This window comes from Tauraco erythrolophus, chromosome Z (assembly GCF_009769465.1).
Source record: "Tauraco erythrolophus isolate bTauEry1 chromosome Z, bTauEry1.pri, whole genome shotgun sequence".
NCBI classification, from domain to species: Eukaryota; Metazoa; Chordata; class Aves; order Musophagiformes; family Musophagidae; genus Tauraco; species Tauraco erythrolophus.
In genome coordinates this window covers 2,829,664-2,857,237 of record NC_141496.1, presented here as the reverse complement: position 1 = coordinate 2,857,237, position 27,574 = coordinate 2,829,664, and the positions used below count along the sequence as shown (strand labels likewise).

Below are 27,574 nucleotides of genomic sequence, written 5' to 3'. Positions count from 1 at the left end.
GGAACTAAGAACAGAAAACATCCTGCTTCATAAAATCCATGTGGCAACTGTATCTTGAACAGAGAAACCCCAGTAACGCTAACTTACTAAGACCTAGTAGAATGAGGAAAACAGATACTGTGTTAGATGAACATCTGGTTTGCTGCCTTATGGCAGCTGGTGTTTTTTTTTTTAAATCCCTATAAACAGCGCTAAATATTTCTACAGTCATTAAAGACACTGCATCCATAAAAACCCCAGGAACGGTGATCAGCATACTTCAACTGTTATCCACCAGTTGTAGCAATACTTGTCTCGACCTGAATTTCTTGCTAGGCTAGGCAGTCAGGTTTTGAATAACCTCCCGTCTTTCACAATCGTCACAGCTCATCCCAGTGGAGTGGCAAGAAGTTGTGGATAAGCAACATTTTGGCAGCGGACAGAGGATGTGAAAGAGCAAAGGGTGAAGTCTTTGCTACTATATTAGTCTGCGTAGCACAGTACAGACCATAGAGAAGCACGTGCTGTCTCTGACACAGGATCTGTCCAACTAATTGTGAGTAATGTAGACATCTACATCAAAGCAAGCCGCAAGTTGCTCTTGCAAGTTCTCCTTGAGCCTACAGGACTTCCATGAGCACAGTCATCGGAGCTCTCGTTTCATCCAAATGCCATCTACGTTACACCAAGTGATTCATCACTTGAACTCCACTGCCCATGAGAGGCAAGACAACTTGCCCAGATGTGCACTTCCCAAATTTGGAAAGAACAGCCCCACAGCAGGTGGCCGAAGAGATACAGATGATACTATCTGAGGAAGTTAGGAATTGAGCTGCTCTTTGTATGCAGTTGCCATGCAGTAATGCAGTTAGATGCAACTACCCTCCTTCTTGGAAGGCTGACAGATTTACCAGAGTTCTCTAGAAACTACCTAGTAAACACCAGTTATTCCTCGGCCAGGAAAAAGAGTCTCTCCAGACACAAACACTGACCTACCAAAAGTAACAATTCTCTCAGTGACGTACTTTTAAAATAAACAAACAAATGAATCCCAAGCTATTTCTCTGTTATATTTATTTTTCTTTTGGGAGGCACAATGGAAACTTCAGCTTTCGCTCATTTTCTTTTCCCGTGCAAAACAGCAGGGCACAGGCTATAGCCATCAATCTACAACCAGCACGTACTTCAGAAGGTCTCCAATTAAATTTTCACATTTCCTCATGATAAAAGAGGCACGCGTGCCAGACAGCAGCAGTAGCCGAAATAGGAATCGTATAAGCAACACTTGCTTAAAAAGCTGCACTGACTGCTATGTTAAGGCAGGTTTGGTGAAAGTTTGACAGGCAATTTCCTCAGGAAATTAAAATAATTTTGCCTACAGAAATACCTTAACTTTGATTGAAAAGAGGCTTTTAAAAAATACTTCATCAGTGTGAAATTATATTATTACCCTTCCTCTAGTTAGAAAGACATTAATGAATCTTTTTGTTCACAATTCAGACTTCTCAGATATTCCTTCACTGTGCAGGAAGGGCAGAAAAAGAAGGCAAGTGGCAATCAATTATTGTCACAAAAGGCAGAAGTTCCTCAGGGAATTAGTAATTTGGGCAACACTGCAGTCTCCAGAATCTCTCAGGCTGTGTTCTCAATGACAAGAGCAATACCTTGTCCACCGCCAATGCAAGCTGACCCCACTGCGTATTTCCCACCACGGCGCCTGTACAGAAAAAGCAGCAGTGAAAATTATTTACATTTATGAAACCATAGTAGCTGTTGTCCTGATTTTATGAAAGGAAACTAGCTATCAAGTAGGTACTATTAAAGATAACGTTTTAGAATGGGTATGTTCTCCTTTTTCTAGAAAAATATCATCAAGCCTCAACTGATGTTCAACCATTTCTGTAGAAAAACAAGGTCTGGGTCTTTTACTATCTAAAAGATGGTATGCAGCATTGTTCTTAGAAATACAAATGGCAAGGAATGATATTGTGGGATACTTGTGGTTTCAACACATAATAAAAATGGCATGAGTGAAATACAATTATATTGCCAAGGTAGTTTCTAAAATCAGTTTTCTACAGCCAGACTCTAAGAACCAGTTTTCTGCAAGGTGCAATTTAAGTGAGGCTTTATGGTTGAACATTAATATAGTGTTCCAAGTGCAAGCAAAAGGATACACTGATCTCTGCCCCAAGGGGGAAAAAAAAAAAAAGGGAAAACTGAGATTTAAATGGTGCTAAGCATGTCAAGCAAGCCAAAAGAGTCAAGATTTCTGAAAATGGACTAAAGGAGAAATAAGGTGATGACAAAGCCTTTTAAATGGACCCTGTTGAGAAAAGAATAGACTTTGCTCCAAGGCCATTTCAAAAAGGGAAGCTTTCCCACTGACTACTGTGGGCCTGCATCAGATCCAGAGGAAGCAAAAAATCCTGTAATGACAACGAAATGGAATATGAGGCAAGCTGCAGGACCCAGACCACAGCACGAAGGTAACAAACTAGTACAGAACATGGTGCACTTGAGTGAGGAGAGCTTTAAGCCAGTTGACTGGAAGATTTTAGTCACACAGTGTCCATGCTAAAAATCTTTTGAGGTGTAAATACATCCGCACTGCATTCCCTGCCAGCAGCTATCGGCTACGTACACACCTTAATTCATGAACCAGGTGAGCTGTGATCCGTGCTCCTGAAGCACCCAAAGGATGACCTATAGCGATGGCACCTCCGTTGACATTGGTTTTTTCAGGGTCAAGGCCCAAAACTTTTTCGACAGCTAGATACTGAGGTGCAAATGCCTCATTCACCTAAAACATCAGAGAAACAACACAACTGTTCACGTCTGACTTTCCACACCACGTTTCAGCAGCGTGTGTAGACACAAGGTTAAATGAGGTGTGCTTCTTTTCCAGGTCATTTTGATTGAGAAAAACATTAAAAATTGTTTTTATAAAAGGGTACTCAGACAACATACACACTGTCAGGCCAATCTAATGTAAATTCGAATCCTTCTGGCACGTGCGATACAAAGCAAATATGCAGTGTATTTTATAAAAAAAGATGTGGTATACTCTGAATATGTTTAGAATTCTGAACATGGCTCTTCAGCAATGTGCTCATGAAAAGCCTATTGCTCTGACAAAAAATGGCCTTGCTCACACATGGAGAACTGTGACCAAGTTAAAACACTAACAGTCCAGCCACCAGAATAAAAGCTCATGTGAGGAAATTCTTTTTTGATGGAATGTTATCGTGCCATTTTCAATGTCCACGTGCCTGAGATTTTTGTTAACGACTGTGCATCACAGTAGAAACTAGAGGGACAGAGGCCAGGCAGGCGAGCTAGGACAGGTGGGCTCCAGTCATGCAGAAACACCAACCTTGTGACAACAGGCTACATGTATGAGGGGAATGCTTCTGCTGAAAAGGTCAGGAGTAACCTCACTCTTCATGTTAAATCTCCTTACCTCTACCAAATCCATGTCCTTCAGGGTCAATCCTGCTTTCTTCAGAACCTCGGTAATTGCAGGTACAGGGCCTATTTGGAAATGGAATGCACAGTTAGTTAAATAAGAAACAAACAAATAAACGCTTACAAACATGTTATACATAGGACAGCTTCACAAAGCCTCATCAGACCTCCTCCCATGAGCCTCTGTGCAGCCAACGAATTCTGGATATGCCACTGACCTGCTTTATAAGGTGGTAGGAGAACTCTGAAATCTCAAAACTATCTGGCAGCCTTCTCAACACACTACCATGGAAACTTAGGAACGTCACGACTACTGCACAGCTATGTTGGTAAACACATGCATAGCTTTCAAGTCAAGAGAACTGATAGTCCCCAGTCAAATTAAACAACTCCTTCCCAGTTCACCTTATTCTTTCCTCATAACTTGCAGCCTCTAGGTATACAAAAAACAAAAAGGCAGGCTGTTCTAGTGATTGCTGGTCATGTGTTTAGTTATGGGTATTGCTGTTCTGGTGTTCTTAATATAATTTATCTGAGTATCCTCTAGTAAAAAAACCTAACAATAAAATGTTCCCTTGGACCCAGGTCCCAGCCAGCTGAAGACAGTAAGATTTTTTTCCCTGGAGAGTATTACAGAGTTTGGCAATAAAACTGCTCTCTGGAAGAAAGCTGACATCTACAACCTAGTATAATCCACTAGGGGAGATTAATCTCAAAGCATAGCTACCTAAGGAAAGCGACACTCAAAGTGAATTTGAAAAGGCTAACTAGATATGTGCTTATAGGACAAAGACACTGAGATGTTTGATGGTAGCTGATCATTAAATTAAAAACGCCAATCCTAAAACGTTCATAATCCTAAATGCTATCTCACTACCAAAAAATGGTATTGAAAACTCATAGCTCCAAGAATAAAAAAAAATAAAAGTAAGACAATGATTGAAGAGAGAGAAAAAATAAAAGAAAGGGCCTAGTTGAAAGCTCATTGGATTATTAGAAAGCTTCAGGCAGCTTAACACTAGACTCCAAATGCATCTCATTACAGATGGATTTTAGTATGCCTGTTACGAGTGAGAGTAATGGGAGGGTCTCAGAGGGACAATACAAAGATCACTAATGACAGCCAAGCAGACTTTGCCCCCCCCCCCCTTTTTAAAACAACGGATTCTCTCACTAGACACTGTGAGGCAGGACTCCCTATCACTATCAGTATGTGAAAGGGCAGCTGCTCAGTGTGAGCTCCTGTTCTCAGATCTGTTGCTGTCATGTCGATGAATCTCACCCAGTCTTTTTGAGTCGCTGGGGACAAGCTGTGGTGTTAAGGAGTTAGGATACTAACTATTTCTCCATATGATTTATGAAGTTTTTAAACAAGCTAAAAGAGTTGCCTGACCTAGAAAGAATGGGCTGGTTTAGAAAGCACAATGACAGCATGAAGTCTAGCGAAAGAAACCCTCCCTCTACATTTGCTTTGAAGGTTCTTTCAGTCAGATAGTGTGATCAAGAAAACAAATCTGACAATGCTTCATTTGCATTTCTACTGACGCATGGCACCAGTCAACAATGACCTCTCTGAGCAGAACGGCAGAAAGGAAAAGTGATGCTGGGATACAATGCTGTCTACAAACTAAACAGAAGGGAAGAATCTTGGGGTGTCTGGATTGGCTTGGAGGGTCTGTTTGCATTAACAGCTACTTGATTAGCAAGCATAAAATATGTGACTAACAAAAAAAAGAGAAGTTGGTTTGCCAAAATAATACCTGAAGAGATGTGTAAACCAAACTTAGCTTGAGTGACTGAGTGACTGCTGAAAGGGGTGCACACAGCCAATACTCCTTCAGGAAGAGGTGAAGAAGTCAACTCCTAGTTACACGTTTAATAATGGGATTTAAAGCTTACAGGAAATTAAAAGTGAATTTCAGGAGAAAATTTTTTTTTTTAAAAAAAAAGAGTGCCTATTTTCTTTAATTACTAACAGAGAGTAAAAAAGGGAAAAAAAAAAGGTGCGTGGGGGAATTACAGTTCAGTGCTAATGCTCTAGGTCAGGTGCTGCACATACCCTTTCAGCCAAACTGAGGAGTAAGTCAGTCCCTCTGCATAAGAGGGATGGACTGATGCAGTAGAATGGACACTCTCTCTGCAGATAGCCACACAAATGTCTTCAGAGCTACCAGGCTCGGCACACAGCAGCCTCCCTTTCTTCCCTTTAGAACGGCCAAGACAAGGACATTTTAATGCTGCTTATTATAAAATAATGTGCTGTATTGCAACTCACCAATGCCCATTATGGAAGGGTCACAGCCAGCTGAGTGATACGCTACTACTCTCGCCAGAGGAGTGAGACTGTGCTTTTTAAGTGCTGCTTCACTGGCAACGACGACCGCACCAGCTCCATCGCACACCCCCTTGCAGTAAGAGAGAAAATCATTCTCAGTGGATAAAATACAAACACACAAAAAACTCCACACTTCAAACTAAATATGCCTCTCCAAAAAAGCTTGGATGCAAGACGCTATCATTAACACTTAACGGACGATTGCATTAGTGTTTATTCAAAACAACAAACCACAATCTTTCACTATTCTGTGGACTGAGGAAGTAAGTTAAATATAAATGTTTAATTAAATTCAATGTTTTAGAGAAGTAAAATACATTTCTGCCACTTCAAGCCTCCCGTACTTTGGAAATACCACTCTGTAGACTTGCAAGGACACTATTGATATTGGATAGCAGATGTACTATTAATTATAAAAGATACTTCACAGACATCCATACTTATTGTAGCTATCATCTATTTGAGGCAGGAATTCAGATTACATGATCACAGTGGTCGTTCTGGACCAAAGACGTTAATGAATTAGTTAAGATAATGGCTGTAAGAGGAACGGTCTGTAATGACATGCTGTTGAGCTCTCAGTCTACTCTGGGTAAGAGCAGACCGTGGTTTGGACTACAGAGGATACCAATTATGGTAGCAAGACGAGCCACAGCAGCAGCATGCCTGCTGACATAATGCATGATTTCATAGAATCATAGAATGGCATAGGCTGGAAGGGACCTCAGAGATCATCTAATCCAACCTCCCTGTCATGGGCCAGGACGCCTCTCAACTAGATCAGGCTACTCAAGGCTCTGTCCAACCTGGCCTTGAACACCTCCAGGGAGGGGGCATTCACAAACCTCTCTGGGCAATCTATTCCAAAGTCTCACCACCCTCATACGGAAGAATTTCTTCCTAAGATCTAATCTACATCTGTTCTCCTTCAACTTAAACCCATTTCCCCTTGTCCTATCAGTGGACACTCTTGTAAAAAGTCCCTCCCCAGCCTTCCTGTAGGTTCCCTTCAGGTATTGGAAGGCAGCTATTAGGTCCCCCCGAAGTCTTCTCCTTTCAAGGCTGAACAATCCCAGCTCTCACAACCTGTCCTCGTAGCAGAGGTGCTCCAGCCCCTGGATCGTCTTTGTGGCCCTCCTCTGAACACGCTCCAACAGATCTGTGTCTCTCTTATGGTGGGGACACCAGAACTGGACGCAGTATTCAAGGCGGGGTCTCACAAGAGCAGAGTAAAGGGGAAGAATCACCTCTCTTGACCTGCTGACCACGCTTCTCTTGATACATCCCAGGATGTGGTCAGCCTTCTGGGAGCATTTGTACAGCAAATGCTCAGTCACCATTGCCCCCAAAAGAAAGCAGGATGGCTAATTTGACGTAGCCACTGCAGGTACCAACCATCTAATTTAAGGCTGATAAGGAAGTGTCGATGCCTCACTAAAAGAACAGTCACAATCCACAGAACCAAATTTCAGGACACAGGAGCGGACTGAAGGATCCCCTGCCACCTTGGGGGTGGAACAGTCAACCAGAGGCATTCAGTTGCAGAATTAGAAATCATTTTCGTTAGGAGACACTGCTGACAGCCAAAGGCCGCTCAGTGAGACGTGGATGCAGCGACAATAAATTCGGAGAACCTTAGAGGTGACGATTTCACAACTCGAGGCTTTGACATACTCACTGAAGCATTCCCAGCAGTGACTGTTCCATCCTTTTTAAAGATAGACGGGAGTTTTGCCAATTGTTCCAGAGTGGTCTGGGGTTTTGGGTGCTCATCCTTTTGCATACTTTCTTTCCCCTTTTTTGTTTTCACTTCAATTGGTGCCATCTCAGCATTAAAGTAACCAGCATCATGAGCTGCAACCACAAAAAGGAAAATAAAGATAAAAACACCAAGATGATTGTGTAGCATGACCAATAATCTTATTTTCATGTGCACACAACTTTTGCTCTATTTTAACCAAGAGTTCAAGAACAGTACTGTTTATGCTTTATTTTGCTTAAACAGGCTGGCTGGTGTTTTATGGTTTGTTTGTTTTTTAGAAGCTGGGCAAAACCCCTAAAAATACAGTCTCAAACTTCTCCAAAGAAAGTCTCAAATACTAAAGTGTTATTTCAGCTTTAAATAACTTAACTCTTCTCCTTTTTTTCTAACCACTAAACTCACTTTTTTTGTACGCATGCCCCTGTAATGTTGCTTTATTCTACAGCTGTGTCACTTATTATAGAGCCAAGAAGTTGCAAATCTCACTCAGAGAGGAACGTTGAAAAAAAAATCCTGAGCCACCTTTTCTCTGTTGATAACCAGCATAAGCTATTTTATATCAATTAAAATGCTGCCCAAGCTGCTTCCCCACAGGATCTCGCAGTCAAGTCATGATCTTAGAATGGGATTCAGCTGCCTAAGCAACCTGAGACCATTCAAGGCATTCTAAGTATCTAAGATGCCCATAAAACCATCTGGCCACATCACTGAAGATGACATTAGATGCCAAAATTCAGGCAACTAAACACTACCTTTGTGTTCACATTAGTATTGTGGACACAACAGATTTAAAACCAAAACAACTTCCAAAACCGGACGAAGACTAATCTATTCACATCATTCCACATATGCAACTCTAGGGGATTTAAGACTAAGACACTGGAATTGTCAGATCCGATGTTGTTTAGCTACCTCTGAACTTTCTCAACAAATTCTACAAAGTCATTTTCATTCCTGATTAGCCACAGGACTCTCTCTTTAGTGTGGAATAAGATGAACTGTTCACAATAAGCTGAATAAAAAAAAAAACAACAAAAACCACAAGGCAAAATCCGACGAAACAAGAAAGAAGCAAAAGCCTCTTCGAGGGCACAGCTTCTAGCAAAGGCCCGAAGAATGGCAGGAGATATCTAACCAGATCAGCAGGGAAGGTGACACACAACTGAGATAAGTTACAAAAAGCACTGCTACAGCCATTGAAAAAAATACAAAACCTTCCTTCGAGAGCAGCAGCTGTTAAAAAGCAGCATCATTAGAATCTAAAAGCATACTTAGATCTTTGCTACTTATGTTCACCTTTGGGTTGCGACTCATGTTGGAAGTCCCAGGAGGACCGCTACACATTTCACTGGCTCTTGGCCTACCATCCTGTTTACACTATCAATTCATTTCACAGTAACCCTTTGCCTCTGAATTTTGGCTTCGGCCATGTAAACCACCCAGAGAACAGTTTAAACACAGGTCCTGCACAAACATCCCCTCTTCAGACTCCATCTGCTCTAACCATTCAAGGGCTGTAGAACAGTGTATGATTTACAACAGAAAGAAAAAGGATTTGTATCAATTATAGCACGTGCTGGCATGCAGGAAGGATGTGGGTCACTGTGAGAGAGGACTGCTCAGCAGTGGAGAGGAAAGAAGGAAAGAAAGGAGAGGAGTCAGGCATGCTTGGGACAATGCTGCTCTGCTGCGGGATGACAAGGGCAAGGCGCCCCCCTCAAAGGGGCACCAACGAGCTACATTGATAGAATCATAGAATGGCATGGGCTGGAAGGGACCTCAGAGATCATCTAATCCAACCTCCCTGTCATGGGCAGGGACGCCTCTCAACTAGACCAGGCTACTCAAGGCTCCGTCCAACCTGGCCTTGAACACCTCCAGGGAGGGGGCATCCACAACTTCTCTGGGCAATCTATTCCAAAGCCTCACCACCCTCGTACTGAAGAATTTCTTCCTAAGATCTAATCTAAATCTGTTCTCCTTCAACTTAAACCCATCTCCCCTTGTCCTGTCAGTGGACATTCTTGAAAAAAGTCCCTCCCCAGCCTTCCTGTAGGTTCCCTTCAGGAATTGGAAGGCAGCTATTAGGTCCCCTCGAAGTCTTCTCTTTTCAAGGCTGAACAATCCCAGCTCCCGCAACCTGGCCTCGTAGCAGAGGTGCTCCAGCCCCTGGATTGTCTTTGTGGCCCTCCTCTGAACATGCTCCAACAGATCTATGTCTCTCTTATGGTGGGGACACCAGAACTGGACGCAGCATTCGAGGTGGGGTCTCACAAGAGCAGAGTAGAGGGGCAGAATCACCTCTCTTGACCTGCTGACCACGCTTCTCTTGATACATTCCAGGATGTGGTTGGCCTTCTGAGCCACGTGAGCTCACTGCCGGCTCATGTTGAGCTTCTCATCTATAAACACCCCCAAATCCTTCTCTTCAGGGCTACTCTCAACCCACTCTGTGCCCAGTTTGTATTTGTGCCTAGGATTGGCCCGACCCAGGTGAAGGACCTTGCATTTTGACTTGTTGAAGCTCATGCAGTTTGCACTGGCCCATTTCTCAAGCGTATCAAGGCTTCATGAACATGAATTCTGTTCAGGCAGGACATGATGTGTGCCAAGCCAACGGCATCTGCTGCCTGAACAGCTACTGAATGTGCCTGAGGAAGATGCAGGCAGCCAGTGGAAAGGGGCTTGTTACTTAACCTGCTGAGAGGCACAACACTTGACTCAGTATATCCAAAGTCAACCCCGCTAGGAGTGGGCTACTTGTATCACAGGGCAAACAAAAGCAGGAACTATAGCATCTGCAAGCCTAAAGACAACTCACACCAAGGTGCACAAGCTACACAAAACTTAAAAATGCTTCGAGTCAATGCTAATAACTGTCTAGGTTTTGAAAGTGGTATCATACAAGCACTTCCATTCCTGATTTACTGACCAGCTTTGCACCTCTGTTGTGTTTTGAGCGCGTATCGGTCGCAGTCCTCCCGCGTGATGTTGTATTTTGCAGCCAGATTTTCAGCTGTAACTGCCATAGGTAGTTTAACATGCGTATCCGTTAGACCTTCCCACAACGTGTCTTCCAACTGCATGGAACATTATGAAAGGAAAATTACAAAGCACAGCAATGCTAACATTTATTATTGACAGTTTCTAACTATTCAGCAGCCTCCTGGTGACTAATGTCTCTTTGCAAAATTAGCTCAGGTTAACTACAGACACTTTATCTAAATTAGAACAAACTCAGTACAAAACAGTATGCAAGTTATTATGTGTTATTCTAGTTACTCTGCACTGCGCTCTAGTGTGGTTCTTTCCACTCGTATGTGGCCCTGAGAGGTTTGGGAAAGTCTGGGATTCTTGGCATTTCAGCCTATTTCACTGCTGCATGAATTATTTATTAGAGACCTGCGAGAAAACGCACCTGTTTTCCAGGTTACCGAGAAGGAAAGGTGGGGAGCTCTGAAAAGGCACAGCAGCCTACCCATCCTTTGGCTCTTTCTCTACTGTCAGGTAAAATCACCTTAGCTGAGTCAAAGGTTTCAGTGGGTAAAACACTTCAGGAGAGAAAACAGCCAAGTCTACCTGAACTTAACCCGATAAAGGCCAGACGGAGACACAGTGTTATCAGCAACCTTGCCAAGGTGTTCTCTGCAGGAATGGAGGCTTAGCCGTTGTCACACAAGGTTCTCCCATGTTATGAATGACAGGACGAGAGGGAATGACCTCAAGTTACACCAGGGGAAATTTAGGTTGGATATCAGGAAGAATCTCATTACAGAGAGGATTGTGAAGTATTGGAACAGGCTGCCCAGAGAGGTGGTGGAGTCCCCATCCCTGGAGGTGTTTAAAAAACATGTAGATTTAGTGTTGAGCAACACGGTTTAGGGACCCTGACAGTGCAGGGTGAATGGCTGGACTCGATGATCTTGAAGGTCTCTTCCAACCAGACGATTCTATGATTCTATATACATGTTCTTTACCAGTTTGTCTACCCACTGCTAGCCTCACTAGCTTTATGTAAGCTGTGTACGTCCACATTTCACAGCCTCTGACATCAGAGGGTTTTACATTAATATAAGTTTTTATATTATACACAGTGCTTTGATAGGATGTATCAAGTGAACCAAGTTTTGTGTCTAAGAGTTTATGGGTACATCTGACACAGAACAGAAACTCAAAGATCGTTCTGGAAAAGCTAGAAAACCAGCATGCTTACTGTTTTAATAATGTCTAAATACTGGATAAATACTTTGAACAACTAAATCTGGATCTAATCACCAATAATTTCATTTGCAAGGATATAGTGCCTACAGGCCCAACACTTCACGTTGCTCTGTAAACATGACTTTATTCAGAGGAAAAATGAAAAAAAGTAAAAAAGCACTAGACCTTGAGCTCTGCTCCTAATCTGGTTCCAAACCGAATGTTTCGAACTGCATAAGGGGCCTGGCTCATATTGTCAGCTCCACCACACAGGACAACTTCTGAGTCATTCAGGCAAATTTCCTGTTAACAGAAAAACAAAACAGATTTAGGATTTAGTTTGCTGTTTTTGTAAGACAATTACAACTGTTTTAGAAAAAGCCACGCCCTCAGAATGAAATCAAGCTTAGCCATGTGTGCATTTATGAAGGGCTTACCCTTCCATTAAAATTGGGGTCTCTCTCTTTCATTACACGTTCCTTCTTCCTCCTTTCAGTAAGGAATGATTGTATCAATGAGGGAGGAAGAGAATAGGGGTGCGCACATATGACAGGACTGAGGAACAAAGCTGTACAGCATCTGCATGCTTGTGTGGTCAAGTTCACACACGTTGGAACTTTTTTCTTTTCCCCTGCTCAAAGAGACGTTGATTTCTTCTATTTTAGAAGAAGTGACGCTATAAATTATCTAACCCATAAGAGGATTTGGATCTTTGAACCAAAAGACACTTAAAAAGCACAGGTTGCTGCTTACATAGCTAGCTAGGTGAGAATATAAACACTGATCCAAAGATGAGAGCCCCCTGTCGTGGTTCTGATGCCCAGTAATTCCAATTCACACAAACAGGATCACAGAATGCAGTTATTGCACAGCTGAGCTCTATTTCACTGGCTGACACTTGTTGCATTCCTGATACGAAACTCAAAATAGCTACAGTGATGATTTTTAAAACCAATCACAAAACATGACACTGTGGAGGCTGAACTCTTGCACAAAACCATGCAGGACAACAGTCTGCAAAGTCTCTACCAGTGGTAGCTAAAAATCCATGCTAAGACTTATTGCAAACACACAGTACACTGTTCTATGCACATCTGTTCTCTCATGTTAACAGTCTGACAGAGGCTACAACTAACATAGGGGAAAAAAAAGAGCTGTGTACCTGACATCCATTGGCAATGGACTGGAAACCAGAGCCACAAAGTCTGTTGACAGTGAGGGCTGGAACTGGGACAGGAACTCCCACACGTAAACCAACATGTCTTGCAATATAAATCCCATCTGCAGAGCTCTGCAGACACAACAAACAGTAGGTTTTGTTACACTCTAATTACTTTGGAACGTAAAAGCCTTGATGAAAAGTCAGAATGGTGTAATTGCATCACTGAAAGAACTCAGTGTATGTTCAACACAAATCCTACTAGTCGTCAAGAAGCACTTTGATTCACTTCAAAAAGACACACCTGAATGACCAGAAAGAGCCAATATCTTCACATGCATTTTCAAGATACTGTGTGTCGTACAAGCTAGACATGGGGCTAAAAACGGGACTACAGACGTTAAGACTGAAGTCAGCAACAGACTTATGTTTTCTCTTACCCCTTATTTTCCAAACAGCATACACACAACAGACTGAGAAAGACTGGATCCTGACCAGCAAGCCGCAATTATTTCAAGGTAAATTAAAATTGCTCAATCTAAGAAGGCCTCCAAAAACCAGATGGCACGGAAAACGTGGAGATGCCACTGCTGCTTCATAGTCACTTGGCGAAATTTCGTAAGCGTGATGTTCTAACTGGACACTGGCGTGCTCCAACAATGAAATCTCATTCCTCCAAACTTTCCAAAGATGGTTACATCAGTCTTCTATTTGAGAAGCAAAGTACCGCACACAGAGTAGTTTGCTTCAGGACCCACTCCTTTCGTAAACTAGGATCCAACACGAGGTGAAACAAAACCAATTAGGCTTCTGCGTTTCAACTGCTGAGTCAGCAAATGATGGCGAGCACAGGCACAGGATAAAAAACTGTAACAGCACTGATAAAGGTTTGTAACGGATCTTTTCCAAACGGAGAAACCACTTATGCTCTTGGGGATCATGCTCTAAGCTAATACATACTATAAAGACAAAGCTCTGTGAACAGTGCTACTTGCCAATGCAAGTTCAGAAAAAAAAAAAATTCAAAGCCACTTCTGCTGAGGAAGGGGAGTTTAAAATGTTGATACACGCATAGTTATTTAAACTTGATCATATCATACTTAAAGGGAATTCAGGACTAAAAAAAAGAAAATCTATAGGGATGGAGAAGGAAAAGGAAAAGAAATGATTTTTAACATGAAAAGACTTTTTTTCATTAGAAGAATGTTTTTTTTCTTAATGTGAAAGCATTACAAGAGATTGAGATGCAGGAATTTTTTTCTAGGCCACAAGCAGTTCTTACAAAACCTAAAAAGTTGAGTAAAAGAAGCTAAGATGGTAGCTGTAGGGAACAGAACAATCAAAAGCAGTCCTTTTGGCTGAAAATTCTTAAGAAGGAATACTGCACGTTTGTTCACTTATCATAAAAATTCTCAGGTATTTCTTTCTTCTGCAAAATAAGGCAAAATAAGACTGCCTACCATTAATAACAGTGAAGCCAAAACACAAAACAAAACAAAAGAGAAATGTTCTTTGCTGTCTTGCCTAAAACAAACACCCTGATTTAGATATGTGGATAACGGCAGTTTTGCAATGCTGTTTCTCTGCATACAACAGCACCTACATCACCAGCTCTTTGGAAAAGATATGACTGTCCAAATGTCTCTGCCAATTAAGGCATGTATCTCTTCACCTAACAGGAAACTTGTATTCACTCAAAAAAATTCTATTAAGAAAACTCAAGGGAAATGGCTCAAATCAGTTACAGTCTCTAAAAAGAAACAGGATTGGTACACTTCAGTGAAAACTCACTGATCATTGAGTTCCACAGCTCAAGTCATTAAAACAGGAAAAATGTACCAGGGATTATCAACCAACTGCTTAATGAATCCACATTCTTAAATCAGCTTGTCCTAGTTTAATCTACTTTTCATAGATTCATAGATTTCTAGGTTGGAAAAGACCTTAGAGATCATCCAGTCCAACCTTCCCTAATCCCCATTAAACCATACCCCCAAGTAGATCATCCACCCTATTCTTAAACACATCCAGGATGGGGACTCATCCACCTCCCTGGGCAGCCTATTCCAGTGGCTGACAACCCTTTCAGAGAAGAAATACTTCCTAACATCCAACCTGAATCTGCCCTGACTAAGCTTATACCCATTTCCTCTTGTTCTATCACCCAACACCAATGTAAAGAGCCCTTCCCCCACCTCCCCACCATCCCTTCTCAAGTATTTGTAGGCTGTAATCAGGTCTCCCCTCAGCCTCCTCTTCTCCAGGCTAAACAGCCCCAACTCCCTCAGCCGCTCCTCATAAGTTTTATTTTCCAGCCCCTTGACCAGTTTAGTCGCCCTTCTCTGGACCCGCTCCAGGAGCTCAATATCTCTCTGAAAGCGAGGGGCCCAAAACTGGGCACAATATTCCAGGTGCGGCCTCACCAGTGCCGAGTACAGGGGCAGGATCACTTCCCTGCTCCTGCTGGTCACACTATTCTTGATACACGCCAGTATCCCATTGGCCTTTTTGGCCACCTGGGCACACTGCTGGCTCATATCAAGCCGGTAGTCAACCAACACCCCCAGGTCCTTCTCCGCCAGGCAGCTCTCCAGCCACTCTTCCCCGAGCCTATAGCGATGTTTGGGGTTTTTACACCCCAAGTGAAGGACTCTGCACTTGGCCTTATTAAAGCTCATGCCATTGGCCTCAGCCCAACAATCCAGTCTGTTCAAATCCCTCTGAAGGGCCTCCCTACCCTCAAGCAGATCGACACAGCCTCCCAGCTTTTGGTACTAAATAAAGAAAGCTAAGCCTTGCTCCCAACATCACAAATCATACAGGGTACGTCCCTTCAACGCGAGCAAGAAACACTACACTATAAAAGCTACTTACCCATTCCATTTCCACCCCTCCGTTTTATTCCTGGCTGCAAAGCAGAGCTGACCACCTACAGGACCACCCTGACGGAGACGACTGAAACCACCACTGACAAGCAAATTTCCCATCCTACCAACCTGCAAGACGCTGCCGACAACGACGCTGTCAATGACCTCAGGAGGGATCTTGCCAGCCGCCAGCGCCGCTCGAGCAGCATGTTCTGCCAGGTCGGTGGCTGTGAAGTCCTTCAGCAAACCTCCGTAGGTCCCAAAAGGAGTTCGCTTTGCCGCAACGATGAAGACACCTGCCACAGAAGCAAGATTTATCCCAATGTGTGGAGTCTAACAAACTGCACATCGCCAAGTCAGCCTCGACTGGATTTCACAAGAAGCTCTGTCTATACAATGTGAACCCACGGAGGCAAACAAGATACAGAAACGCTTTACACAGGGAAGGTATGCAGAATTGATGGTCAGAAAGAAAAGCTGGGAGGATTCCAGAAATACCTCTTTTCCACAACAAGTTTTGAAAAAAACCCTCAGTTTTGATACCAGACAGACAAAGGTGGCTGCCACACCATATCAGACATTAGTGCTAGCGTACTAAAAGCATGAAGATAACATCCATGAAATCCCATAGTGGACACCTGTGAAATAATCAGACGAGGAACAGTTCTTGTAGGAAATGCAGAGGCCATTGCCTCATCCTAGAAAAAACAGTAGATTTTTGGCTTCTACTCTGAAAAAGCTTTCACAAAGAATAAAAAAAAAACAACAAAGGCAAACAAAAAAACTTCATAAATGCATTTTTAACTTTGATTCCTTTAAGTGGAGAGGAAAAACATTCCCTAATCAAAAACTGAGTATTTCCATAATTATATAGGTCACCTAAATTGCACTAGCATCAGCCTTCCAGTTTCTGAGAGAGAAAATCCAGTTTTCAGTAGACAGGAGAGCACGTGCAAGCCCACGCGTGCAAAGGCACTGGCCAGAAGTAGGCTGTGTGAGCTTCAGCTTGGGAGAAGCTGTCTCTGAACCAAACCCAGCACCTCCTGACCGCCTGTCACAGTGGCTCTGTGCTTCTGTGTGCAGCAGTAGGCAAGAAGCAGCCCATGAACTTTCCCCCAGTTGAACCAGGGAGCTCACACACCCCTTTCCTACAGCGGCCACCAAACATCCACAGCTATTTTAAGGAACACCAGCGGAGGTCCATACCCTGGCTGGTTTGTTAGAGGGAACGTGCTCCTCTGCCCTGCCTCTATTTGGATCCCAGACTGTGCAATTTATGGAAAAGGCCTTTCCAAACTGCTGAAGGTGAAGCTTGCTCCACTGACAAGGGCTTGAACACAATGTCAAGGGCTGGAGCACCTCTGCTATGGAGACAGGCTGAGAGAGTTGGGGCTGTTCAGCCTGGAGAAGAGAAGGCTCCGGGGTGATCTTATTGCAGCCTTCCAGTGCCTAAAGGGGCTACAGGAAAGCTGGAGAGGGGCTTTTGACAAGGGTGTGTAGTGACAGGACAAGGGGCAACGGCTTTAAACTGAAAGAGGGGAGATTTAGGTTGGATCTAAGGAAGAAAGTTTTCACTCTGAGGGTGGTGAGGCACTGGGACAGGTGGCCCAGAGACGCTGTGGCTGCCCCATCCCTGGAAGTGTTCAAGGCCAGGTTGGATGAGGCTTTGAGCAACCTGGTGTAGTGGAGGGTGTCCCTGCCCATGGCAGGGGGGTTGGAACTGGATGATCTTTGAGGTCCCTTCCAACCCAAACCATTCTGTGATTCTATGATCTGGGACAGGTAACATGTTATGTTCAGAAGATCACCTGGGAAATACCCTGAAGTAGGCTAAGGAAGAATTACAGAATGCAAAAAACAATGTGGCTTTCAAAGACATGAAGATAGCAAAATAGAGAACAGCCTTACACCCTGATGCTGCCCATGGGCTTCTTTCTGGGGTACCCAGAAGACCTTAAAAAGACGTCTTTTTTAAGTACACTACTGCTGCTCCCTTAAAATGTAGTGCTGACATGGTAACTATTCAAAAACTGTGAGAAGCAGAATTTATTTCCTCGATGGAATAAACAGCTGCTATTACACACCCAAAAAGCCCACTCTTCAGGTTTTTAAGTGTAGAAGAAACACCACAGCCATTAAAATCACATATCTCAAGAGGCCTCTGTATACTCAGGGATCTGAAAAGTACCAAAGCTGGTACTGTGGGGAAGGTCCTGTACCCAGGCTTGGAACAAACACTCAGAACTGACCCCTGGTACATACACAGTGTCTGCTACACCCAGCATCGTTTTTCACTCTTCATTTAATCATCATTCAGTTGATACCAGCAGGTAACTCCGTTTAATCTGAAACAATTCTTAACCATTGGCTGAAATTTCTTCAGACTGGTTGCAGTATTTTTTTTGAAAAAGGCTGATAACTACTAACAGACACAACATGTGAACTCATACAAGGTTTTTTAACAAAGGTGAGGATGCTTTAACTGATTTATGTTTATGGAAAACAGTGAGTTCAACGAAGCCACTGCAGATGTAGTCCCTGGCTTCTCTAAGTATTCAGGTGACAGATTTAATTTTAGACCAGTAGTTTTCATTTAACTATCCAAAACGTATTGTATAAACAATAATTTATTGAATGTTGAGTTTGAGTCTTCATTAAATGTTAACAATGCTTGTAGACAAAAAAAAAAAAGGACTCTTAGCTCTTTTAAGGATGATATCATGTTCCTAAGGTTATATTCCCTGCAGCAAAGCAGGCCTTGACACTCACCTTGCCCCTACTCCTCCTGCCCACTGATTCCTGTCCCTCTGAGTCCTTCGAAATTGTGCCAGCAATCGGCGACTACAAGGCTTTGCTGCAGACCAGCTCAGGGACCTGACCAAGCTAAAAGAACATTTTCTCCTCCCTTTTGGCCAGGGTGTTGGTTATCCACGTTATTTGCTGAACCACATGCCCCGTGCTGCCTCACAAACAGTCCGGGGGCAAGGATGGAACTTTGCCCTTAAACCTTCCTTTCACAATCACACCACCTCTCTCTTTCACCGGGGCTGCTCACTGCTGCCCACGTCTTTCTTCACAACGGCGCCGCGGGGCCAAAGCGTAAACCAGCCCAGATCACACAGCCGCAGCGGCTGGAGACTGATCCAGAGTCGGCAGAAAACGAGGGGCTAATTTTCACTTGGATCAGTTCTGGGCCTGAGCCAACTTTCTGACTGCTCAATAAATCAGTAACTCCAGACGAAGAGAGAAGGCTGGACTGAAGCAGTGAGGGAAGGAGCAGCACAACCTGTGTTGAGTCATGCTGAATTAAACTGACCACAGAGCCGTTCCCCTACGGGTGTATTACTCCAGAGCCTGAGGAATTTTGCTTCATTGGGGAGACACCTACAAATGCTACTCCCTCCACAAAACTTCAGGAGGGGCAACAAGGGGTGGCTGAAGTCCTGAGTGAGAAAGGACTCCAAGGCCTTTGTCACCTCTCCCTAAATCCCCATTAATGTTCTACCTTACCACGACAAGATTTCCAGAGCCTGTGCCATCTTCCAAGGTGATAAACACTGGATGAGAGCAGAATACTACCGAATGTGTACGCTTTTGGGGATAGAAAGCCAAGGTCACTCTGAATCCTTATCAACACTCAATTCAAGACATCTATTAACCTGGTTTTGTTAACCACCTGCTGTCAAATGGGGATCTCTATTGCAGATCTGAAATACCCTCTAAGCCTCCAACATTTCTCAAATCCACTTGGTACGAAAATATTTCATCGTCGGATCCTATTCTGAAGGCCTGAAAACAAACCATTAATCTCAAAAAAAAAAAAAAAAAAGGAGCAAGAACAGTGTATGAAAAATACTGTGGCAAGAGATAAGAGAAGATCCCCAAACAGGCACAGAAAACTAACACCAAACAAGTATGGGCAAAGCTGCTCTCTGTGTTATCCAGTTCAGCAGAGCAACACGGAACTACTGCAGCACTGGCTAGACAGCCTTTCAGCACTGAAACCTCCAACCCTAACATACACATATGTTATTATTTAGGTACAGCCTGTCAAGTAAAAGAGCACTGTCAAACAGGCAGAAACCTCTACGTCAATAAATTTCGCTTTTGTTGCTAAAAAAAAGGTCAGGTATTAAAGGGCACATTCATCTTGTTTTTAAGAGACAAAAACTCTAAATCACGGAGAGAACAAATCAGTTCTTCATGCAAAACGCTTTCAGGAACTGCTGGCACTCACAAACAGAGGTCATCCCGCACTGTGACCGCTGACACAGGCAGGAGGCGGATGAGACAAAGGAAACTTCCAGCCACCGACACTTCCAGTGCCACTTCTGGTGACACGTAGACACGGCCACTCGTCGGGCGTACACAGGCACCCTTTGCTATAGGTTTGTAGGTACCACAGGTGGCTTCAGAAGGTCAAACACAGTATATTCATAGAATGGTTAGAGTTGGAAGGGACCTCAAAGATCATCCAGTTCCAACCCCCCTGCCATGGGCAGGGACACCCTCCACTACACCAGGTTGCCCAAAGCCTCATCCAACCTGGCCTGGAACACTTCCAGGGATGAGGCAGCCACAGCTTCTCTGGGCAACCTGTTCCAGTGCCTCACCACCCTCAGAGTGAAAAATTTCTTCCTTATATCCAATCTAATATCTAATCTATACTCAACATATACTCAAACAGTGCTCAGTACGGAGAGGTTTGTGACCGGCACCGCGCGCTCCTCCTCCACCCCCGGCAGCTGGGTGTTTTTGGAAAGGTCGCGGTTCTTTCCAGCTGTTCGCCGCACGGACAGAACCCCCCTCGGAGGACGGGAATGGCTGCGGAGGCTCCAACCGGGATTTTCCGACGGACACCGGGAGCTGCCGCGGGGTTACGGGCCTCCGCCGGCGGGGCCCGCTCCCACCCGCCCGGGCAGGACAGCCGGGACGGCCGCGGCACCGCCTCAGACCCGGCCCAGCCTCCCCAGCGCACCGGCCCGCCCTCACGGAGCCAGCCCGGGCCCTGCTTCCCCTCGGCGGCCGCACGACCCCCGCTGACGAGCCAGAGACCCGCCATTCCCCACCACCACCCCCCGCCAGGGTGTCCGGGAGCCGCCCGCCCCGCCAGGGGCCGACAGGAGCCTCACCCCGCAGGAGCGCCATGTCCGCGCCGCGTCGTGCCGTGCCGCTCCGCCTCCCGCCCTGCCCCGCACATTCGCCACGCGGGAGGGGGCGCGCACGCGCAGGCGGCGCTTTTCCACCCGTTTTAAATCCCTTTTTTTTTTTTTTTTAATTTCACTTCTACTCGATTGGATTTCTCCCTCCTCGCCGTGCCCGTCCCCAGTCCCTGCCCGCGTCTGGGAAGGGCGGCGCGGGCGTTGGCGAATCGGCGGCGAAGGAAACGGCGGGATTGGCGGCGCGGAGCCCGCGGCGTTGCGTTACCGCGGCAACGGCGGCGGCGGGCGGACCGGGGCCGGGATCGGGGCCGGGGCCGGGGCCGGGACCGCCCCACCGCGGTCCGTGATGAGCAGCCGCGGCTCAAGCCGAGTTCCGCGGGAGCGGTGAGGAAGCCCGTGTGGGGAAGGCGCCCGAGACCCGCGGGCGGCGAACGGGGGCGGCCCCGGGACCCCCGAGGGCAGCGCTGCTCCCTCCCGGGAGTGGGGATTTAACGGGGGCTCGCAGCCCTCGGCTGCCGCGGCGCTGCCCGTCTTCCCAAGCTTTATCCCTTCTGGACTTGCGTGGGGGAGAGGAGGAGTTTCCTCTGCGCGTCCCCTGTCCGTGTGTAAGGGATTCGCAAAACAACAAAAAAAATCTACATGTTGTGTGTAAGGGATCTGCAAAAAAAAAAAAAAATCCACATGTTGTGTGTAAGGGATCTGAAAAAAAAAAAAAAAAATCCACATGTTGTGTGTAAGGGATCCACAAAAAAAAAAAATCACATATTGTGTGTAAAGGATCTGAAAAAAAAAAAAAATTCATATTATGTGTAAGGGATGGGATCCGCAGAAAAAAAATAAAATTCATATATTGTGTGTAAGGGATTCGCCAAAAAAAAAAAAAAAAATCCACATATTGCGTGTAAGGGATCCGCAAAAAAAACCCAAAATACCCACTTTTCAAAGCTCAGGTGGTTGAAAATGCACATTGAGCTGAGATTGACGTGCACAAAGCCTTTATGGAACCGTTCAGGCTGTCTGGCAGAAGACAGGAGGATCAGTATGGTGATTAGTACGGAATTTTTGGTTCACAAACAAATAAAAGTTGCTGTATGTCTTTGTTAATAGGTTAGGTCAGTAGGTTTCTAATTAGCTCAGGGTACTTAAGCACCTCTGAAACCTTTTGAAGCCTTAAGTAAAAGAGACTGTTTATTTGTGTTTGTAAAGTACTTCCTAATTTTAAAATAGAAACGTTTCCAATATATAGAAGCAAATATAAAGTGTATTTTTTACGTTACCGTCTTTGACCAAAAGTCACAATATCTTCAAAAGTGTTTATTTCACTTTTTTTTTTTTTATCCACAGCTGAACATCACATCGATTATTACAAGCATTTTCCTATAAACAAAGGTGTAGTTTACAGATTGGTTCGAGATGGAAAAATATTTTTTAAGCAGTAGTATTTCATCTGCAGTGTTCACTCCTGTATATCATTCAACTTCTTCGAGAGCAGCTATACCTTCTGCTCGTTAAGGTAATGAGACTTCACAAACTCCCTCCCCAAATCCTCAAACAAACAAACAAAACAGACATTGCACTATAGTAGCATATTTTTTTTTGTATTTTTTTCCTAATTCCAACTTAATTTGAAACTTTTTGTGCACTGACATTTACATTTCAAAGTAAATGATGTACTCATTGGGGAATATGTCCTCTGGATTGTTTTACCTAACATGTACATTGCTAAAACTTCTTTCAGAAAACAAACAAACAAACAAACAACAATATATAGCAGGAATATACACGAACCAATAAAGTTGGAGGAAAAAGGTTCATGGCAGTTCATGAAATTAATTGTAATTAGGTTTTCTTTATATGCAATGGCAAAATGCGAATTTTTCAGCTAGACATGGTCTGAGAGAATAGATTTTGCACAGTTTTGTTCATTCACTGTTGAAAAGCAAAAAAAAACCAACCTGTTGATTCAAGTGCATCTTTGTCACTTACATCTTTCGCAAATCACACAAATAGAGGGTCATACCTTGCAAAGACTTTAGGCAGCTTTCTGATTTCTGTGTTTAACATGTAGCATCAGGAAAGGTAGCCACTATGCTTAAAATCTGAAGCATGCCCACATTTTGTTCCTGTTTCACTCGTACAAAGATGGTCCTTTTAAATGCAGTGCAATACGTTGTACGAGCAAAAAATGTTTATGTAGGATTACACCAATTCAAGACTTGAAGTCTAATGTTCGTTTCAACAGTCAACTGCTGCAGCAGCTTTACCAGCCAAAACATAAACAACCTCAGCTACGAAATGCCAATAAAAGAAAAAAGAAGAGAATAAAAAAATCAGAGTAACTTTTTGGTGAGAACAAAGTGCGTATGTTGTTCTGGATGCTTTTCGTAGGTCAGAGAAGTTGTAGTTGCCCCGTCCCTGGCAGTGTTCAAGGCCAGGCTGGATGAGGCTTTGGGCAACCTGGTGTAGTGGAGGGTGTCCCTGCCCATGGCAGGGGGTTGGAAGACCATTGTATGATTCTATAAATCCCAGTTCCCATCTATATGTACTAAGAGTTTTTAAGAAAGTCTCCTTGTTGTACACGTAAATTGTGATCCTGAAAATGCCAGTGAAAGACTATTATCCACATTGTATAATGGCAATTAGCAACGAAATTGTTGCAGAATGGAATTTTTAAAAAGGGAAAAAAAGAAGACCCAGGGAACTACAGACCAGTCAGTCTCTCCTCTGTGCCCGGCAAGATCATGGAGCAGATCCTCCTGGCAACTATGCTAAGGCACATAGAAAATAAGGAGGTGATTGGTGACAGCCAACATGGCTTCACTGAGGACAAATCCTGCCTGACTAATTTGGTGGCCCTCTATGATGGGGTTACAACATTGATGGATAGGGGAAGAGCAACTGACATCGTCTACCTGGACTTATCCAAAGCATTTGATACTGTCCCACACGACATCCTTGTCTCTAAACTGGAAAGACATGGTTTTGATGGATGGACCACTCAGTGGATAAGGAACTGGCTGGATGGTCGCACTCAAAGAGTTGTGGTCAACGGTTCAATGTCTAAGTGGAGGCCAGTGACAAGTGGTGTTCCTCAGGGGTCAGTATTGGGACCAGTGCTATTTAACATCTTTGTTGGAGACATGGACAGTGGGATCGAGTGCACCCTCAGCAAGTTTGCAGATGACACCAAGCTGTGTGGTGTTGTGGACACGCTGGAGGGAAGGGATGCCATCCAGAGGGACCTTGACAGGCTGGAGAGATTTCATAGATTTCTAGGTTGGAAAAGTCCTTAGAGATCATCCAGTCCAACCGTCCCTAATCCCCCATTAAACCATACCCCTAAGTAGATCATCCACCCTTTTCGTAAACACATCCAGGATGGGGACTCAACCACCTCCCTGGGCAGCCTATTCCAGTGGCTGACAACCCTTTCAGAGAAGAAATACTTCCTAACATCCAACCTCAATCTCCCCTGACTAAGCTTGTACCCATTTCCTCTTGTTCTATCACCCAACACTAATGTAAAGAGCCCTTCCCCCACCTCCCCACCATCCCTTCTCAAGTATTTGTAGGCCGTAATCAGGTCTCCCCTCAGCCTCCTCTTCTCCAGGCTAAACAGCCCCAACTCCCTCAGCCGCTCCCCATAAGTTTTATTTTCCAGCCCCTTGACCAGTTTAGTCGCCCTTCTCTGGACCCGCTCCAGGAGCTCAATATCTCTCTTAAAGCGAGGGGCCCAAAACTGGGCACAATATTCCAGGTGCGGCCTCACCAGTGCCGAGTACAGGGGCAGGATCACTTCCCTGCTCCTGCTGGTCACACTATTCTTGATACACGCCAGTATCCCATTGGCCTTTTTGGCCACCTGGGCACACTGCTGGCTCATATCAAGCCGGTAGTCAACCAACACCCCCAGGTCCTTCTCCGCCAGGCAGCTCTCCAGCCACTCCTCCCCGAGCCTATAGCGATGCTTGGGGTTTTTACACCCCAAGTGAAGGACTCTGCACTTGGCCTTATTAAAGCTCATGCCATTGGCCTCAGCCCAACGATCCAGTCTGTTCAAATCCCTCTGAAGGGCCTCCCTACCCTCGAGCAGATCGACACAGCCTCCCAGCTTGGTGTCGTCCGCAGATGGGACGTCCACAGACGGGCCTGTGAGAACCTCATGAAGTTCAACAAGGCCAAGTGCAAGGTCCTGCACGTGGGTCGGGGCAATCCCAAGCACAAGTACACGCTGGGCGGAGAATGGATTGAGAGCAGCCCTGAGGAAAAGGTCTTGGGGGTGCTGGTGGATGAGAAGCTCAACATGAGCCGGCACTGTGCGCTGGCAGCCCAGAAAGCCAACTGTGTCCTGGGCTGCATCCAAAGCAGCGTGGGCAGCAGGGCGAGGGAGGGGATTCTGCCCCTCTGCTCTGCTCTCCTGAGACCCCCCTGCAATGCTGCCTTCAGCTCCGGGGTCCCCAACTAAAGAAGGACATGGAGCTGCTGGAGCGGGTCCAGAGGAGGCCACAAAGATGATCCGAGGGCTGGAGCACCTCTGCTATGGAGACAGGCTGAGAGAGTTGGGGCTGTTCAGCCTTTTGACAAGGGCATGTAGTGACAGGACAAGGGGCAATGGCTTTAAACTGAAAGAGGGGAGATTTAGATTAGATAGAAGGAAGAACTTCTTGACTCTGAGGATGCTGAGTCACTGGACCAGGTTGCCCAGAGAAGCTGCGGCTGCCCCATCCCTGGAGGTGTTCAAGGCCAGGTTGGATGAGGCTTTGGGCAACCTGATCTAGTGGCAGGTGTCCCTGCCCATGGCAGGAGGGTTGGAACTAGAAGATCTTGAAGGTCTCTTCCAACCCAAACCATTCTATGGTTCTATGATTCTGCAGCAACCTGTCATTTAGTCTAAACAATAAGCATTGTTTTAATCAATCTGTTGGGAATTGTACTCAGAATAATTTACATCAGAGAGAGGTAGAGACCTGAAGAGCCTGAGAGGAAAGTGCTGGCCTAAGATAATTCTGAGAAATAGCACTATGACAAAAACACCTTACAGAAAGACTGAAATCTGCTTTGAATTGTTTTCTTTTATTTTTAAACTGTGATGACTACTACATCGTGGAAAACAGCGATAATTGAAAAAAATAAATTCACAGCATTGCAAAAACATTCATTTGCAAAACGTGAAAAGATGTAGTCAACAATAAATAAAAACATTGTAGATGAGCAAGGGACAGAAGAGCGTGGGCTTGCTAAGCACAGACAGCACAACGGTGGCGTCATCCTCACTGTGTATGACGGGGAGATAAAGGCACTACTGAATACACGCAGTGAATGTAAGTGCTCAAGGATCGTAGTCTGGAGGTAGTGCTGCTACTATACAAGCAATACATTTTCTTGTAAAATTAGCTGAGTGGTGGCTATGGGAAAAGATAACTTTTCCCTAGGGAATGGCCGTAAGCCCGTCCTTCACCCGTAACAGCCGTCCGAAGCCGTGTTCCGTTTGAAACAAGGTATTTACGCACCAGCAGAGACCAATGTAGTTCTTCACAGCACTCAACTTTTTCTTTTAAAAATGTGCTTTTTGGATAGTTTTTATATATATATATATTACATACAGGACTACTACAGTTTGTTTATACATAGATTTTATAAATTATGTTTAAATCAAAACATACTCTTTATCTAAAAAGGTGGCTGCAGCATGGTGGGATTTAAAAGACTGTATCTAAAGGTATTTAGATTTATTTAAAGGTGTATCTTTAAAAGACTTCACATTCTCTTTTAATCCTCTGAGCAGCCAGAGCACCTGGTCATAAATTTGCTGGTTGGACATGATTTACACCAACTAAAAGCAGTCAGATGCAGAGAGATTTTTCTGAAAGCTCCTAATCATCGTGGAATTGCTGAGACTCCAGGAACCGCAACCACAAAAGCAGGTAAGTTAAGATCTACTTAGACTGTTACAGAAGTGGAAAAGGCAAAATGCTCACAGTGCCACGGCCAGCGAGGCTTTCGCCGCTGCCAAACATCCTCGCTGCATTTTGGCACGCTGAGCTACGGCAGACGCGTCGCCACTCCGAACAGTCTGCAGACATATCCCCATCAGAATTGTTTTGCAGACTTATCCCCATCAGAATTGTTTTGAAGACTTATCCCCATCAGAACTGTTTTACAGCCTCCGGAACCCACCTTTCCCCTTCCTCAGCAAGGAGAGTGGCTCCGCAGTAACGGAAAAATCAGTGACTGCTTTTGTGAGTAGCTGGCACCTTTCAACATCTACCTGGTGAAGTCAGAGGGTGGGTTGGTTTGTTTTAATTTATAAATCAGGTAAAAAAAAAAATCCTAACAGAATTTGAATTGATTGAAATTATTCATTTATCTATCATTGTAGATAAAAGAGTTCACGTTCACTCTTAAAGAAATGGCTTGCATTACTGGCACACTATCTTACTTTTTTTTTTTTTTTCTTTCTTAAAAGTATTCTTCATTTATCTAAGCCCTGTATTTGCATGACTGGTAAAATTTCAGATGGCTATTGAACCGAATAGGACTAACCCATTGAACCCAAATATTAAACTGAATTGCCTTGCATGTGATTCTGATACAGGCCATGTAAGAGGTCTAAGAGCCTCGATAGCCATTGCATGAAAGTTT

General features: G+C 44.5%; 1 protein-coding gene across 1 annotated transcript; it reads right to left on the bottom strand.

Moving 5' to 3' along the window:
• Positions 1 to 1,047: 1,047 nt before the first annotated feature.
• ACAA2 (acetyl-CoA acyltransferase 2) lies at positions 1,048 to 20,932 on the bottom strand. The gene is made up of 10 exons (XM_086629235.1): positions 20,903 to 20,932; positions 15,900 to 16,066; positions 12,907 to 13,035; positions 11,931 to 12,047; positions 10,477 to 10,624; positions 7,461 to 7,636; positions 5,723 to 5,852; positions 3,443 to 3,513; positions 2,628 to 2,782; positions 1,048 to 1,696 (listed from the first exon to the last, which is right to left on the bottom strand). Exons 1-10 carry the CDS (start codon positions 20,916 to 20,918, stop codon positions 1,612 to 1,614), a joined length of 1,194 nt encoding a protein of 397 aa, XP_086485361.1. The 5' UTR covers positions 20,919 to 20,932; the 3' UTR covers positions 1,048 to 1,611.
• Positions 20,933 to 27,574: the final 6,642 nt, after the last annotated feature.

What these genes read in the sequence shown, in the direction of transcription:
- ACAA2 (XM_086629235.1), bottom strand. An exon ending in TTGTCGGCAGCGTCTTGCAG is followed by an intron (nt 13,036 to 15,899) that starts GTTGGTAGGATG and finishes TTGTGTCTGCAG; the next exon opens with AGCTCTGCAGATGGGATTTA. An exon ending in CCATTGCCAATGGATGTCAG is followed by an intron (nt 12,048 to 12,906) that starts GTACACAGCTCT and finishes TTCTGTTAACAG; the next exon opens with GAAATTTGCCTGAATGACTC.